Below are 17,317 nucleotides of genomic sequence, written 5' to 3' on the forward strand. Positions count from 1 at the left end.
CGGGCCGGATCCTACCGGATTCCCAGCGGGGCTCCATAGTATGATAGAGAAAATCAGTAGATTAAGCAAAGTAGCATACATATAATGTAAAACTAGGAAAAACAGGCATACATATAATCACACCCACAGAAACAACATAGAAACAAGAACCCAACTACAGAATTCTGTGCTTTTTAAAGAACCCTTCAGCCGTCTCGAAGTACTGTCCATAATTGCTCTTAGAAGGAGAGTCGTAGAAGAGGCTTTGAAGAACCCTTCAGCCATCTTGTACTCTTCATAATTGCTCTTAGAAGGAGAATCACTTTCTGAGTAAGTAGAAGTTCACATACTCTCTACATGAGTATGATACAGCAAGTCTGTAAATTAGGAAAAGCAGCATACATATAATGTAAAACTAGTTAAAACAGGCATACATATAATCACACCAGCATAAACAACTTAGAAACAAGAACCCAATTACGGAATTCAGTTCTTTTTCAAGAACCCTTGGGCCATCTTGAAGTACCCTCCATCATTGTTCTTATCAGAAGCATCACTATCTGAGTTAGTAGAAGAGGGATGTTGAGTAGTGGGTGTGGTTGTGGGTTGGGGACTAGTGGTTGAATGGGCGGTTGTGGTGTTGGTGGTGGAAGGGGAAGAACCAGATTTATTAAGATAATCCTCAGCTTTTACGACGTATTTTCCAAAGCTTTTCTCCTCCAAATTTCCATACTCAGAGGCAGCTTCAAGCAGATCGCCGGCCGCGGAGGACACTTTAGCTTTGTCTAGGGCTTGGTTTTCATTGCCGAGGGAGGATTTAGCTGCTCCAGCCACCAGCTTAGCACTGGAGAAGAGATCAGTTGCGGAGTGCTTTTCGTGGGAGTGGATGGGTTTGTTGTCAGTATTTGAATCCATTAGTAAGTTGGAAAAGGGAGAAATAAAGGTTATGTGTTGTTGGTTTTGATGAGAGATCAGATTATGGATGAAGGTGGTTTTGGTTGTGTGGTAGAAGTATGGATTTAAGAGGAAATGATAAGGGGTTTTGGGTATGTGATTAAAGTATGAAATTGAGAGGAAATGAGAAGTTTTTTAGAAGGAAAGTGGGTGATTGGGTTTTGGGTATGTGATGAAACTTGGAACTAAATTGAAGGGAAAAGGAAGGGAGGAGAAAATGGTGGAGATCTAGCGCTCTTGGATCTACTGAAACATAGAATTTCAGGTACAAAGAGAGTGCTTAGAGAGATTATGTGGTGGATCATTGGCCTCCCTGAATTTATAGCTTTTTCAGCGTTGTTAGTTTGTTACCGTGTTGCTTTCTTTTGTGGATTCTTAGCCACAGGTTTTCTTGTGATTTGTAAACTGCCATGTCGAATGGATAAATTTCCTTTTTATTAAATGCACGCGGTTTGCACGACAGATTGTGACCCGATACTGATTAGTCAAACTACAACAGTCGGCAATGATATATTTTGTCCCCTTTTGTTCCCCGGTCCGCCTCCTTGTAGTTTGAAAAGGCCACAAGGGTAGGAAAAATACAATTGAGAGGGTGGCCTCAGGAAGAAAAGGGCCAAATATGTCACTTCCCACTTTTAAGTGCAGCAAAAAAAAAAAAAGGAAAAATACACTTAGACCCTGTGGTTTATGACACATTCAACTTAACCCCTAATGTATAAAAAGTTACAACTAGGCCCTGGTTTCAATTTGTATAAGGTAAGCCCCCCTCTTTTGAAACACTATTAATGCTAATGAAGACCCCCATACACCCCGTCCAAACCTCAAACCTGAATCCAAACAGTACAAAAAACACAGTGGGCCCACATTATTTGGATGATCCAAAGCGTTCATTTGATGGGCCCTGACATAAATAGGGTGTGCCAAAACATCAGCTCCATAGGATCATCCTAACCCTTTTAATCTGTAGATGAACAGTCAACTGAGGGGGTTTACCTTACACAAATTAAAACCACAGGGGTCTACTTGTAACTTTTAAACAATAGAGGTTAAGTTGAATGTGTTAGAAACCACCGGGGGGGGGGTCTAAGTGTATCTTTCAGTGATACCCACGTAATTGAGAGAACTAATTGTTGGAAAAATTTTTCATGGGAATTTTTTATTGGAATTTTCTTTCCATAGGAAATAAATTTTCTAGCATTTTCTAAATGCATTTTAGATGGGAATTATTTTCAAAAATTAAAAATTTTCCCCATTTTCAACAAACCTACTTGACCTTGGATTTTTTTTCCATGGAATATTATTTTGCATGAAATTTTTTTCCACCTGGGTTGGGCCACCCATCTCCACCCAAACCCAGGCATCGGGTGGGGTCCTCCATTTTACACTTTCATATTATTGATGGAGTAGGGCCACAATTTTACACCTCATATTTTTTTATGAGCCGGTCCCACCATTTTACACCTCAGAATTTGATGGCGTGGGGCCTACAATTTGATGAGGGGCTCAAAATCGGTTGTCACAATCTGAAACTAAAAGGTACTTACTGTTTTCTTACCTGAAGAAATGAAATATCTTACACCTATGGCCTGTTAGAAGGGCTTTGAAGCACGAGATGAGCTAGGTTTCTGCCAAAAGGCTTCTTTGGCCGAGATGAAGAGCATTGGAGAGAGGGTCTCCTTGAAAAATACCATTAGAGTGAGACAAAAAACAAATCGGACTGTTGTTGACATGAACTTAAAAATTTAGGAGAAGTTGTACAATATTCGGGAAATAGATAGCAGAGATGAAGCCAAATTCAATAAGAAAATAAAATAATAAGTTCCAATTCAGATTATCAAATGCCCTTGGTGATGCAATTATTAATACAAACATCACCTCCAAAGTGTTTAAACTACATCCTGTGACAAGTTCTTGGACTAAGTAGATGGACTAAGTAGATGTTATCACTCATTAATCTATCTTTAACAAAGGCTGATTGGTTAGGTGAAAGAAGGGAAGGCAGGTTCTTGGATAGCCGGAGGGATATAATTTGGCAATATTTTTACAAGGCAGGCTGCAGAGACCGATGTGTTGAGAAAATTCGCGGGGCAATCTGTGGTACCCTGATCCCGCGAGAGGGGCGTGGGGCGAGCCGCCGCGCTCTCTCTCTTGGTCTCTCGTATCCACGCGATTGGCGTGTGCATTTTATTATTGATTTGAATTAATCTTTCCTGTGAACTTGGGATCACTAAGGCAATCCGAATTCCACACGAAAGAGACTGACAGAGTCGCCACCTAGATGTGGGATCTAGGACCCGTAATTAACCAGAAATCTAGACTCGCTACCTGGTTACGAGAATGGAAGGTATGGGGAGTTATCCACCACATGCACCATTCTTGCCCGATAATCGGTCTTCGATTCCAAAAGCTAACTCTTTTAAATTTATTTTAAATGGCTCATTCAACTCTATGTTAATGTGCGAACTAAGTGACATGCATCCTATGATCTAATTTCAATGTGAATCCTAAATGTGTATCTTGATTTATTAATTTGTCTGGATTCAATCTAAGTGAAAGTTCTCCTAAAATTCTAATTTCATGGAAAGTCCTAAGTGATTTGATTAAGCATTTACAAGAAAATTAATATACAAAACACCACAATTTGTTTGTGGTGCCGACTCGCGGGTGGTATGCCATCAGACATCCAAGCTGCCTACGTACCCAAGCCTCACTGGGATCAGAGTCGACGTAGTTCGGTGTACCTAAGCTAAGCTACTTATGCCTAACTCAACTAGGACACCGACCTAGACGGGATTGACTGTTTCAACAGTTTTAGGAGAAGTTATTTAATTCAAGTTGAGGATTTTATTATCTTAGGATTTCATCTAAGATGCTATATGATTCTCATCTAAATGCAAATGGTCCCTTAGACTAATGCAGGTTTGCCTACATCCTAGTTTACTAGGCTTGTCCTAGGGAAAGATTGGGTGACTAGTGTAACTAGACCTATGGCACGGTTGCTATACATAGCAAACGTCCGTGATGAGGCTGGACTCCTGACTCTAGGACTCCCTAAAACCTAGGACTCCCTAAAACTTAGGACACGACACGACACGACACCAGTGTTCCTAAATTGGGCTCTAAGGGTTCCTAAAGGAATTTTGAATCCACCGGCTCTTGGGAATCTCGAATTCTTTTGGGTTTGTGGAAACTTTTAGAGTTTTCTTGAAGCTTTTATTATCTGAAGGTATTTAGTGTGTTTGGTAGCTTTTAAAGTTGTTTATTTAGAAGGTTTTAGTTTCATTTGAAATTTTTAGTGGTCTTTTGGTTAATGGCTTTTAACGGATTTTTATCAGTGGATTTTAAATGGGTGAATTTTAGTTTTGTTAATTTTAGGTTGGATGTACTTTAGATTAATGTCTTTCGATTTTGGTTTGGAAAATGACGTTAACACAACCAAGTTTTGACAATTGCACAAATTCGACAAACCATTGACCATTAAAAGATCTGACAAATGCAGCCCACTAAAACTGTCGTAACTCTTTAACCGCTTGGCCAAATTCAACGTACAAACATGCGTTGGAAAGATCTTTTATAGGGCTACAACTTTGTAGTTCTCCATTGTTTGTAAATCTGTGATTTAGAGGTTCGAATTTGTGTTGCAAACAAAAGGACAGCAACATTAAACTGGAAATGCCTAAAGGTGTGCCGCAACCATTTTGGACTTAACTTTTTAACCGCTCGCTGTCTGATCTAGCACGAATACTCGTTGGAAACGGCACGAAAATATCTACTACTTTGTAGTTAACCATTTCCCACGATTCTGTTGTTTAGAGGTCGAAAAATCTGTTTAAAGTCTAACAGCTAGCACTATGACGGGAATGATATTGGCACCCCCATGTTTTCTTTTGATAGTTCTTATTTTTTTAGTGATTAAAAGACGGTGAATATGAAAAATGGCTTGAATGGGCCTGAGATTAGATTCAAATGGGATGTTTGAAAAAGGGGTTGTTTTTATCTACTTGGCAAGGTGGGGTATGGATATTGGGTTCTTGAGATTGAGTGGGGGCTGTTGTTATCAAATTGGAGTGGGGGCTGTTGTTATCAATTGAAAGATGGAGGTTTTGTAAGCCAAATTAAATGGGTTTTGATAATTCATGTAAAATTCAAGTTTTCTTTCTTGTAAATGTTCAAAATTTTTAATGAATTGTTTTCCCAAAAGAAATCTAAATTCCCTAACAAGCCAATGATTTCAACATCCCATCGCAAATAGGTTCTAATGACCCTAACACATTAATTATATTTAGCATAAGTGAGAACATGACCAAGGCCAAACTAGTACAAAATTAAACATGACATCAACCAAAATATACGCAAAACAACACTCAATCCTACAAATATAGAAAAGAAAATAAAATTCCAAAAGACATACCTTTTTGTAGACGATATTCCATGCAAACTTATGGAGAAGAGGGATTTGGTCTAGAGAGAGGGCTTGAATTTTCTAAGAGAGGGGTTCTCTCCTCTTTTCTTTTTTTCCTCCTTTTCTTTGGTGAGATGAGAGGGTATTTATAGGAGAATGGGATAGGAGGTTAGGTGAGGTTAGGTGAGGTTAGGTAAGGTTAGGTGAGGTTAGGTGATGTTAGGTGAGGTTAGGTGAGGTTAGGTGAGGTTTGGATGGTTATGATGGGAGGAGAGGTTAGGTGAGGTTAGGTGAGGTTTGAATGGTTAGGATGAGAGGAGAGGTTAGGTGGTTTTGGATGGTTAGACCCAGGTCATGATCTGCCATTGATCTAACGATTTACGGAAATCGGGTCTCGGAATGGAATCAGGGTCCGGGCTATGAAGTGACCCTAGCTTATTTTGTCCCGATTGATGATCCGTAAAGTCAGATCAAGATATTAATGACCTAAAACATATAAATCAATGATAGAGGGGGTTCTCACATGGATTTAACACACTAATTTATTTGTTGATTAAAACAAAACAAAATGGGGTGTCTACAGATGCCCCTCTTTGGTAGAGATGACGTAGTCATTGAATACCAAAGTTAAAAATGACAGAACCATTTTGCGTAGTTTTAATCGACAAAGGACTCTCTAGATACAACGCACCTTAACATAATGCAAAACCTTAGATGAAACCCTAGAACTTGAATAATAATAAAAACTCGATGCGGCGCCGTTCACAAACGGGCAATTAGAGAATGAGATATCATTTTCGAATGGATTCTGAAGGGAAAGGACAAAGATCGCTCTCAAACAGTTTTTAGAAGGAGATGAGACGCCGCTCACAAGCGGGTTCAACGAGGATAAGAAGCATTCCCAAATGGACTTGGATAATGAGGCACCGTTCACAAACGGCCTCAAGGAGGATAGAAAACCATTCACAAATGGACTCGAGAAAAGAGGCACCGTTCACAAACGGGCTCAAGGAGGAAGATACCATTCACAAATGGATTCGAGAAAAGAGGCACCGTTCACAAACGGGCTCAAGGAGAAGACAAGACCATTCACAAATGGACTCGAGAAATGAGGCACCGTTCACAAACGGGCTCAAGGAGGACGATACCATTCACAAATGGATTCGAGAAAAGAGGCACCATTCACAAACGGGCTCAAGGATAAGACAAGACCATTCACAAATGGACTCGAGAAATGAGGCACCATTCACAAACAGGCTCAAGGAGAAGACGAGACCATTCACAAATGGACTCGAGAAATGAGGCACCGTTCACAAACGGGCTCAAGGAGAAGACGAGACCATTCACAAATGGATTCGAGAAATGAGGCACCGTTCACAAACGGGCTCAAGGAGAAGACAAGACCATTCACAAATGGATTCGAGAAATGAGGCACCGTTCACAAACGGGCTCAAGGAGAAGACAAGACCATTCACAAATGGACTCGAGAAATGAGGCACCGTTCACAAACGGGCTCAAAGAGGACACGAGACCATTCACAAATGGACTCAGAAAATGAGGCACCGTTCACAAACGGGCTCAAGGAGAAGATGAGACCATTCACAAATGGACTCAGAGAATGAGACACCTGTTCACAAACGGGTTCGAAGAGAAGACGAGACCATTCACAAATGGACTCGAGAAATGAGGCACCGTTCACAAACGGGCTCGAAGAATTTAGGGATTTTTTTATGAACTTGAATTTGACGTAGGAATGGATTTTTATTTTTATTTTTTAATTAAGGATTTGGATTTGATAAATTTTTTTATTTTTGGAAAATGAGGTACCGTCCGCAAACGGGCTCAAGGAGAAGATGAGACCATTCACAAATGGCCTCGAGAAAAGAGGCACCGTTCACAAACGGGCTCAAAGAGGACATGAGACCATTCACAAATGGACTCAGAGAATGAGAAACCTGTTCACAAACGGGTTCAAGGAGAAGACGAGACCATCCCCAAATGGCCTCGAGAAAAGAGGCACCGTTCACAAACGGGCTCAAAGAGGGCATGAGATTTTTCATGAACTTGAATTTGACGTAAGATTGGATTTGTTTGAATCGGGGATTGGTTTTGATGAATTTTTTATTTTTGGCAAATGAGGTACCGTCCGCAAACGGGCTCAAGGAGAAGACGAGACCATTCACAAATGGGCTCGAGAAATGAGGCACCGTTCACAAACGGGCTCGACGACACAAGATAGCTTTGATTGATGAATTCAACAATGAAAAATTTAGAGATTTTTATGAATTTGAATTTGACGTAGGATTGGATTTTTTGAATTGGGGATTGGATTTGATGAATTTTTGATTTTTTGAGAAATGAGGCACCGTCCACAAACGGGCTCAAGGAGGACATGAGACCATTCATAAATGAACTCAGAAAATGAGGCACCGTTCACAAATGGGCTCAAGGAGAAGACGAAACCATTCACAAATGGACTCGAGAGATGAGGCACCGTTCATAAACGGGCTCAAGGAGAAGACGAGGCCATTTGCAAATGGGCTCGAGAAAAGAGGTACCGTTCACAAACGGGCTCGAAGAATTTAGAGATTTTCCATGAACTTGAATTTGACGTAAGATTGGATTTGATGAATTTTTTATTTTTTTGAACTCAATGAAATCGGGGATATTATGGATCGTGCCCGACAAAGATGTTGGAAACTAGGACTTTGACGAATGATGAAACGGCAAACCTTTGGAACGAAGAACCATTACTAGCAAGAATGGATTAGGAACATTTTTATGAAACTTCAACAAGATTTTTCTCAAAGAGACTGCTGGTCTTGTCTTCTGGGGATTTTGATAACTGAAACCTTGAACAAGACATTTGAGATTGGTAATTTAGAACAACGACTCTCTTGGATATTAACATGGAAAAGCGGGATCTGCTTCTTGACAGGTGTTTAGATAAACATTTCTTGACCAGGATAACTAACCGGAAGGGAATTATGAATTTGAATGGTTCATCTTTCTGAGAAATTGGCTCAACCACCATTGCATCTGAGGTTCTTCCAAGCTTAAGGTGCCTTCCTGGGGTATGATCTTTTTACGGAAGCTGGGCTTTCTGATGTTTCTACTTCTGAATTTTTCTGAGCTGATCTTCTTTGAAATGAAGTTGTTTGACTAAATTCTCGAGCTCTTTCAGGTATAATTGCAGGGAGCTGCCTAGGCCTGGCCTCCTTCACCAAAACAGTTACATCATTTGGACATAGGAACGACAATTGACTCTTTCTAAAGAGAAAACTTAGATGAAAGGCACTACTCAAAGGATTGAGCAGCCCTGAAGGAGTGAACTTAGAATAATAAAGATTGACTGACTATACTGACAAACATAGTGATGCTTCTGACTTAGTTAATGTTTTGTTTGGTAAGTCTATCCTTTCAAGGAATAGTTTTTCAATTGGTAAACACCGGACTTCTTCCTCGAAACAGTAATGCCTCAAGAATTTAATTACGACCCCTAAGATTGCTTAGCTTCAATGCCCCCAGTTTTGAGGATATCACTTGAATTTGCTTGAACTTCAGTTGATCTTCAGTCTTGATACCGGCTGTTGCCTTCTTATACTGATTCTCTTACCGTGACCAAGTCACCTCTTCAGGGTTTTTAACTTGGCGGACCGCGCTAGCCTTAACTTTTGCCTGAACCACCTTTCTAGGTTTTCGATCCAGCAGGCTATCCCCTTAGCTTTTGCCTAAGCCGCCCTTTCGGGTTTTCAACTTAGCAGGGGAATGATCTTAAATTTTGCCTAGACCGCCCTTTCAGGTTTTCAGTCTAGCAGATCTTCAAACTCCGTTATTTTTCTTATTCATCATCATTTCATTTTTTTATTGTATCTCAGGACCTAGCTCATTAGTTCTGAACACCAGAAGGACTTTTATAGGTAGGATAGGGCTTTTCAAAGAATGGCTTAAGGCTCAACAAAGATTTCGACCGAACCTGTGAACAGGTCGCCTACATATCCCAAGGTAGGAATCAGGTCGTGTGTAGTTCAGGGCAAATGCCCCTAGTTTGAAAATAAATTGTTTGAAGGTTAATTGATTTTTCTTTTTTCTTTTCTTTCTGGAATAATTGGTTTCTCTTCTTTTGGAACTTGTCCTTCTTTTTTTTTTTCTTTTTTTTTGAATCGACCGAACTCGGTTTAACCGAGCTGCCTACGTACCCCAGTGTAGGGATCAGGTCTTGCGTAGTTCGGGGCGGATGCCCCTAGTTTGATGGGTTTTCAAGAGAATTTGATTCAGGCTCGAAGGGTTTGCAAACCGGTATTCTTTTGACGTTGGGTTCTGATTGTGGGATTTATTCGGCCAAAGGAGGCCTTCCGATGTTCAAATTGGGAATCGATCTAGGTTACTAGGGTCCCTCTGGTACTGATTATTTATTTATTTTTTCTTTTCTTTTTTTTTCACAGAATTTGACGGCATTTCCAGGTAAGAGATAATGGATCTTCTTCTTCCAAGATTCTAATACGTGCTTTTGACTTTCATAGAGCGAAACTTGTTCTTTGACATCCTCCATCTATGGATTCGTACTCTCGATATCTGATGATCACTTTTCATTGTTTGCTCTTGAACTTTTCATCATAAATTTGTTGGCTTTTTGTTATGAATTTGAGAACCAAGGTCATTGATTGGAAATATGAAAGTTGTTTCCACTCTATGCCCCTTGTATAGCATATATCTTCTCACTTTCTTCATTTTCTTTGAGCTTTCCATCTATGTCTTGCCCCTGGTATCGGTTGTAGCTTTTCTAGACAATCTTCTTATTCTTGAAATAATTTTATCAATTCTTCACACTCTTTAGAGGGTAATGTATTTTCAATCGGCATTCACTGAATCAAAGTTTCAGTGCCAGTGTTTATCATTTCAATTTCATCTTTGAAAGGTTGGGATTGGCGCTCCTCCTCTCGTTCAAGTAATTGCTGTGACTCAAGTGGAGTTTCGTCAATTTTGTCCTCATTTGAGGAGGGAGTCTTATTTTAAGATCAGAAGCACACTTAAGAAACAGACACAAGTGAACTTTTTGGAACTGACTGAAATTTTATTTAAAGAAAAGCTATTACATCAGACGACCTATCCTGAACATGCTCAGGATTCACAACTCTAAATAAGAAAGGGAAACAGAAGATAACTTGCCTGGACTAGGCATTGACCTTTAACTGTAAGACCGGACTCAACAATTATACTGACCATGATGACTGACTCAACATAAAATAGTAAGTGACTAAAACTTTAACTGCTGCAACTGTTTGGCGTTGAAGGCTCGGCGAAGGCTGGTTCGTTCTGAACATCATCATGGCTGATACTTTCAATTTTGGACAATGATGACTGATTCGCATAGGGGAATGCCCCTAGCTCAAGGATTCTGAGAGTGAACTCTGAAGGACTTAGCAAAATAATCTTGAAAAGGTAGCCCCTAGAGGAGGAAGAGACCAGGGGTACAAGCAAGATTGGATTATCTGGACCAGGCATGATCAGATCATGAGAATGCATAATAGAAAGATTGTGAGATTCTGCATCTGCCAGTTAGGGGATGGCATGAAGATACGATCGAATCGTATGACAGAAGAACGAAAGACGCACGATCAAAAGATTAGATGAGATAGCATAAGATTGCTTTCAACGGATAGATCATGAATGACTAATCCTATGAGATTTTTGGAAATGATGGGATTTATATCCTAACCCAAAGGGAAATTTTTTTTTTTTTTTCACATTTTATCAGTGTTACCTGAAGGCATCAACCCTAATCCTAATCTATCGGAGTGGAGAGAGAATCTCGACTCATGCCTTTGTTCGTGTATCTAAGGACCGATCGTAGCCATTGGAAGATGGACTACGGCCTAATCTAGACACAAATAGGTAGAATATCCTAAACTAGGCTCACACACGTGATGCACATGTGTTCGTATATTACATGCATGTGTGGGTTAATCTAGGGGTAAGGCCAAGAGTTCCCTTAGCGCGAATCCATGTTCGATATACTGTACCAGTGTCCGGCGTATCAGTACGTGAACAAGGGATCCGTTTACGTACCATAAAGGTACTAGGCTAAGGGTGGAATGCTTCTCTAGCACAGAGGCACCAGGTGATGAAATCCCAGTCAACCATGCTAGATAACACTCCGGGTTCCTAAAATAGGACGTGTGTGAATGTGAGATGCAAGGGTTTAGATGCAAGTGATGTAAGTGTGTGCAATAAGTTTGCGCAATCTATGATGCCTTCAGGTTTTGTTAAATTAAGTTCGAGTAAAATGTGATGAGAGAAAATAAAACAAGACAAACTAATCTAACAAGTATAGAGTTTTTATGAGCCAGTTAAATTAAATTCAAATGAATTATCTTTTGAAATTTTAATGAAGTTAGGTGGTCCCCAGCAGAGTCGCCAGACTGTGGTACCCTGATCCCGCGAGAGGGGCGTGGGGCGAGCCGCCGCGCTCTCTCTCTTGGTCTCTCGTATCCACGCGATTGGCGTGTGCATTTTATTATTGATTTGAATTAATCTTTCCTGTGAACTTGGGATCACTAAGGCAATCCGAATTCCACACGAAAGAGACTGACAGAGTCGCCACCTAGATGTGGGATCTAGGACCCGTAATTAACCAGAAATCTAGACTCGCTACCTGGTTACGAGAATGGAAGGTATGGGGAGTTATCCACCACATGCACCATTCTTGCCCGATAATCGGTCTTCGATTCCAAAAGCTAACTCTTTTAAATTTATTTTAAATGGCTCATTCAACTCTATGTTAATGTGCGAACTAAGTGACATGCATCCTATGATCTAATTTCAATGTGAATCCTAAATGTGTATCTTGATTTATTAATTTGTCTGGATTCAATCTAAGTGAAAGTTCTCCTAAAATTCTAATTTCATGGAAAGTCCTAAGTGATTTGATTAAGCATTTACAAGAAAATTAATATACAAAACACCACAATTTGTTTGTGGTGCCGACTCGCGGGTGGTATGCCATCAGACATCCAAGCTGCCTACGTACCCAAGCCTCACTGGGATCAGAGTCGACGTAGTTCGGTGTACCTAAGCTAAGCTACTTATGCCTAACTCAACTAGGACACCGACCTAGACGGGATTGACTGTTTCAACAGTTTTAGGAGAAGTTATTTAATTCAAGTTGAGGATTTTATTATCTTAGGATTTCATCTAAGATGCTATATGATTCTCATCTAAATGCAAATGGTCCCTTAGACTAATGCAGGTTTGCCTACATCCTAGTTTACTAGGCTTGTCCTAGGGAAAGATTGGGTGACTAGTGTAACTAGACCTATGGCACGGTTGCTATACATAGCAAACGTCCGTGATGAGGCTGGACTCCTGACTCTAGGACTCCCTAAAACCTAGGACTCCCTAAAACTTAGGACACGACACGACACGACACCAGTGTTCCTAAATTGGGCTCTAAGGGTTCCTAAAGGAATTTTGAATCCACCGGCTCTTGGGAATCTCGAATTCTTTTGGGTTTGTGGAAACTTTTAGAGTTTTCTTGAAGCTTTTATTATCTGAAGGTATTTAGTGTGTTTGGTAGCTTTTAAAGTTGTTTATTTAGAAGGTTTTAGTTTCATTTGAAATTTTTAGTGGTCTTTTGGTTAATGGCTTTTAACGGATTTTTATCAGTGGATTTTAAATGGGTGAATTTTAGTTTTGTTAATTTTAGGTTGGATGTACTTTAGATTAATGTCTTTCGATTTTGGTTTGGAAAATGACGTTAACACAACCAAGTTTTGACAATTGCACAAATTCGACAAACCATTGACCATTAAAAGATCTGACAAATGCAGCCCACTAAAACTGTCGTAACTCTTTAACCGCTTGGCCAAATTCAACGTACAAACATGCGTTGGAAAGATCTTTTATAGGGCTACAACTTTGTAGTTCTCCATTGTTTGTAAATCTGTGATTTAGAGGTTCGAATTTGTGTTGCAAACAAAAGGACAGCAACATTAAACTGGAAATGCCTAAAGGTGTGCCGCAACCATTTTGGACTTAACTTTTTAACCGCTCGCTGTCTGATCTAGCACGAATACTCGTTGGAAACGGCACGAAAATATCTACTACTTTGTAGTTAACCATTTCCCACGATTCTGTTGTTTAGAGGTCGAAAAATCTGTTTAAAGTCTAACAGCTAGCACTATGACGGGAATGATATTGGCACCCCCATGTTTTCTTTTGATAGTTCTTATTTTTTTAGTGATTAAAAGACGGTGAATATGAAAAATGGCTTGAATGGGCCTGAGATTAGATTCAAATGGGATGTTTGAAAAAGGGGTTGTTTTTATCTACTTGGCAAGGTGGGGTATGGATATTGGGTTCTTGAGATTGAGTGGGGGCTGTTGTTATCAAATTGGAGTGGGGGCTGTTGTTATCAATTGAAAGATGGAGGTTTTGTAAGCCAAATTAAATGGGTTTTGATAATTCATGTAAAATTCAAGTTTTCTTTCTTGTAAATGTTCAAAATTTTTAATGAATTGTTTTCCCAAAAGAAATCTAAATTCCCTAACAAGCCAATGATTTCAACATCCCATCGCAAATAGGTTCTAATGACCCTAACACATTAATTATATTTAGCATAAGTGAGAACATGACCAAGGCCAAACTAGTACAAAATTAAACATGACATCAACCAAAATATACGCAAAACAACACTCAATCCTACAAATATAGAAAAGAAAATAAAATTCCAAAAGACATACCTTTTTGTAGACGATATTCCATGCAAACTTATGGAGAAGAGGGATTTGGTCTAGAGAGAGGGCTTGAATTTTCTAAGAGAGGGGTTCTCTCCTCTTTTCTTTTTTTCCTCCTTTTCTTTGGTGAGATGAGAGGGTATTTATAGGAGAATGGGATAGGAGGTTAGGTGAGGTTAGGTGAGGTTAGGTAAGGTTAGGTGAGGTTAGGTGATGTTAGGTGAGGTTAGGTGAGGTTAGGTGAGGTTTGGATGGTTATGATGGGAGGAGAGGTTAGGTGAGGTTAGGTGAGGTTTGAATGGTTAGGATGAGAGGAGAGGTTAGGTGGTTTTGGATGGTTAGACCCAGGTCATGATCTGCCATTGATCTAACGATTTACGGAAATCGGGTCTCGGAATGGAATCAGGGTCCGGGCTATGAAGTGACCCTAGCTTATTTTGTCCCGATTGATGATCCGTAAAGTCAGATCAAGATATTAATGACCTAAAACATATAAATCAATGATAGAGGGGGTTCTCACATGGATTTAACACACTAATTTATTTGTTGATTAAAACAAAACAAAATGGGGTGTCTACACAATCCAATCCGATCGTGCACAAATTTGACAGAAAAGATAAAAGTAATTAAATCAAGCCACAAGATGATTTTATGTGGTTCGGCCAAGCTTACTCCAGGGGCGAGAAACATGATCTTCCACTATGAGAAAAACAATATACAAGGATTACAATGGATTTAACCACAAACCCGCAACCCTTTCATTGCTTCTCAAACCAAGACCGTACACCAAGAGAAAACCAAGAAGAAAATCTACAAGAGGAACCCAAGAGCAAACCCGGGATAACCAAGAAGAACTCTCTCTCTCTCTCTCTCTCTCTCTAGAGGTAACCGACACACCTCCCACCAAGAGAAAACCCTCACTTGCAGCCCAAGCAAGATGGGAACCGAGAGAGGCTTTTTTTTTTTATGGCCAAGGTTTTTAGAAAACCTAAAAACATTGCGATTTTGGTTTCTCCAAAAACCTAAGAAAAAACGACTTACCTATTTTAGGTTTTTTGCCTTCCCACCGAGTGGTGGGAAATAAGGCAACTTTCCCAACATGGTGAAACAATTGTGGAATTAGATTCAGGTGAAATGAGGGGTGGAAGGGGATCTAAACAGTTGATTTTGATTACATAGAGGGGAATGTGTATTAGACTATTAAAATTGGTGATAGAAAACAAATGTTCAAGTTCTATGAAACTAATATCATTTTGAAAGTGGGAAGTGACCTGAGAAGCAGATATAACTCACATTTTCAAGCCTAGTTGATGTGAGGTCATTACCATAAAAATGATTTTCCAGAGTAGACTGTTTAACTGAGTACCCAATGCTGTGAAGACATAGTTTTGAATATAAAGTATGCACACAACAAAGTTATGAAATGTTAAACTTCAAATAGACAGAAAATATCAGTGGAGAATTACAGATGAGTTAGTACATACACTATGTTTTCTAGCAGAGTTGGGTGACAACTATTCCATGTGACAATATATAGACTATGTTAAGCTTTTCACCATCTTGTATCACAGAATAAAAATATTAATTCTTCAACCAAATGATATTCCTTTTCATTTTTCCATCATTTTGCACTTACCCAAGTTGATTCCCACTCAACTAAATTGTTACATGTTGATGTCTTAAGTATTTATTTATTTATTTATTTTGCCAAGGAATTTAGTTAGCTAATACATCTAGAATTCTTGCTTATTCTCTGCATATATTAACTATTAACATCTATAATTCTTGTTTATTTTCTCCAGCCATCGTAATTCTTTTAGGATTTTGATTTAAGAAGGGGTGATGGAAATTGTAAATCAAAATCAATGTGCATGGTTTTGTGAATAGTTATTATAGTCTTCTAGACTAGTTATTATCTGTGGAAAATGTAAGTGTCTTTTGTGTTTTCTATAGGCTTTAATGTCTAGGCTAGAATATCAAAGAGTAAATGGGGATTTCCTATGTTGTTGCTTAGGATTTATGGGGACTACAACAAAGTGTTTCATGTATTTGCTATTTTAGGAGTGTCTTAGGTCTATAAGTATGGAGTCATTGCTGTAGAGATTGTAAGCTTAGAGAGAAGCTTCAAGTGAGAAGAAGTGTATAGATTCTAAGAAAAAGAGCAAAGAACACCAATTCTCTTTTAAGTTGTTTTTGATATATAAGTCTTTTATTTTGGTGTTACATTTGTATTTTGGTGGAGCTCTACATGGGCCCTTTAGGCGTGTATCTCCCAAGCTCCGTTACCTTGCTCTTTTGATCACAACACTACATAATCGATCCAGCCAATTGGGACCAACAAAAGCTGGACGCAAAAATAACATCAAGTGTTCTAAAGCTCAAAAAATAAATTTATTATAGCATAAGCTTTCTAAAATCAGAATATTTGAGCATGATTTGAGTAACAACTGGCCTTCACCAAATCCAGGTCTACATTCGAGATTTCCCCTTGACTTAGCAAGAATTAACAATAAACAATTCAATGTACCTATTATCTAAAACCAAACATGTCCAATTTCATTCAAATGCTGAATTCATAAGCCTACAAACTGACCAAGTAGATTTTGAGTACATATGGCAAGAAAAATCAACACTTGCAATGTGATAAAACACTGAAGAAAGGAAAACTAAGCGAAAAAATGTGGTATTGAAGAAACTCCGTTGAGATAAAACCCTAACCCTGATTCATTACTTTGAATCGTAAGAAAGGTTAGTAAGTTGGAGATGAGAAGGGAAAATGAAGGGGAGACTTGATCAACGTACCATGATTTGGAGAGACGAGAGAAGCGAATCGACGATTGGAGAAATTTCCATAGGATGATCCTAGCCGTACGATCTATTGAGGAACTGCATATTATGGAAACCTCTATAGATCTAAGGTTGGGATCATCATATGGAAATGAATGTTGGGGCCCATTTGGTCATCCTATGATGTAAGCCATACGGTACTTTTTGAAAAATGCTGGACTCTACGGCCTGACACCGTATAAAAACTTGATTTTATATGCTGTGCGTGAAGTCCAATAGTTTTTTAAACGTAGGAATGATGATCGAAACATGAACCCCAAGGATTAAATAGGATGTACCGCGTTAATCATTTACATAGGATGATCCTAACCCTCGGATATAATCTGCATAGAGGTTTCTATGGTTTGCAATCTCTCTACATATTAGAGGATTAGGATTAGGGTTGCAACTCAGGTCAGGT

The 17,317-nt window shown here is 39.2% G+C and overlaps 1 protein-coding gene across 1 annotated transcript; it reads right to left on the reverse strand.

The window, feature by feature from the left end:
* Positions 1 to 465: 465 nt before the first annotated feature.
* Positions 466 to 894, reverse strand: LOC143869983 (nodulin-related protein 2-like). The gene has a single exon (XM_077376515.1). It carries the CDS (start codon positions 892 to 894, stop codon positions 466 to 468), a length of 429 nt encoding a protein of 142 aa, XP_077232630.1.
* Between the last annotated feature and the right edge of the window lie 16,423 nt (positions 895 to 17,317).

This window comes from Tasmannia lanceolata, unplaced genomic scaffold (assembly GCF_043159265.1).
Source record: "Tasmannia lanceolata isolate RefF3 unplaced genomic scaffold, GAP_Taslan_0.1 ptg000003l, whole genome shotgun sequence".
Lineage (NCBI taxonomy): Eukaryota > Viridiplantae > Streptophyta > Magnoliopsida > Canellales > Winteraceae > Tasmannia > Tasmannia lanceolata.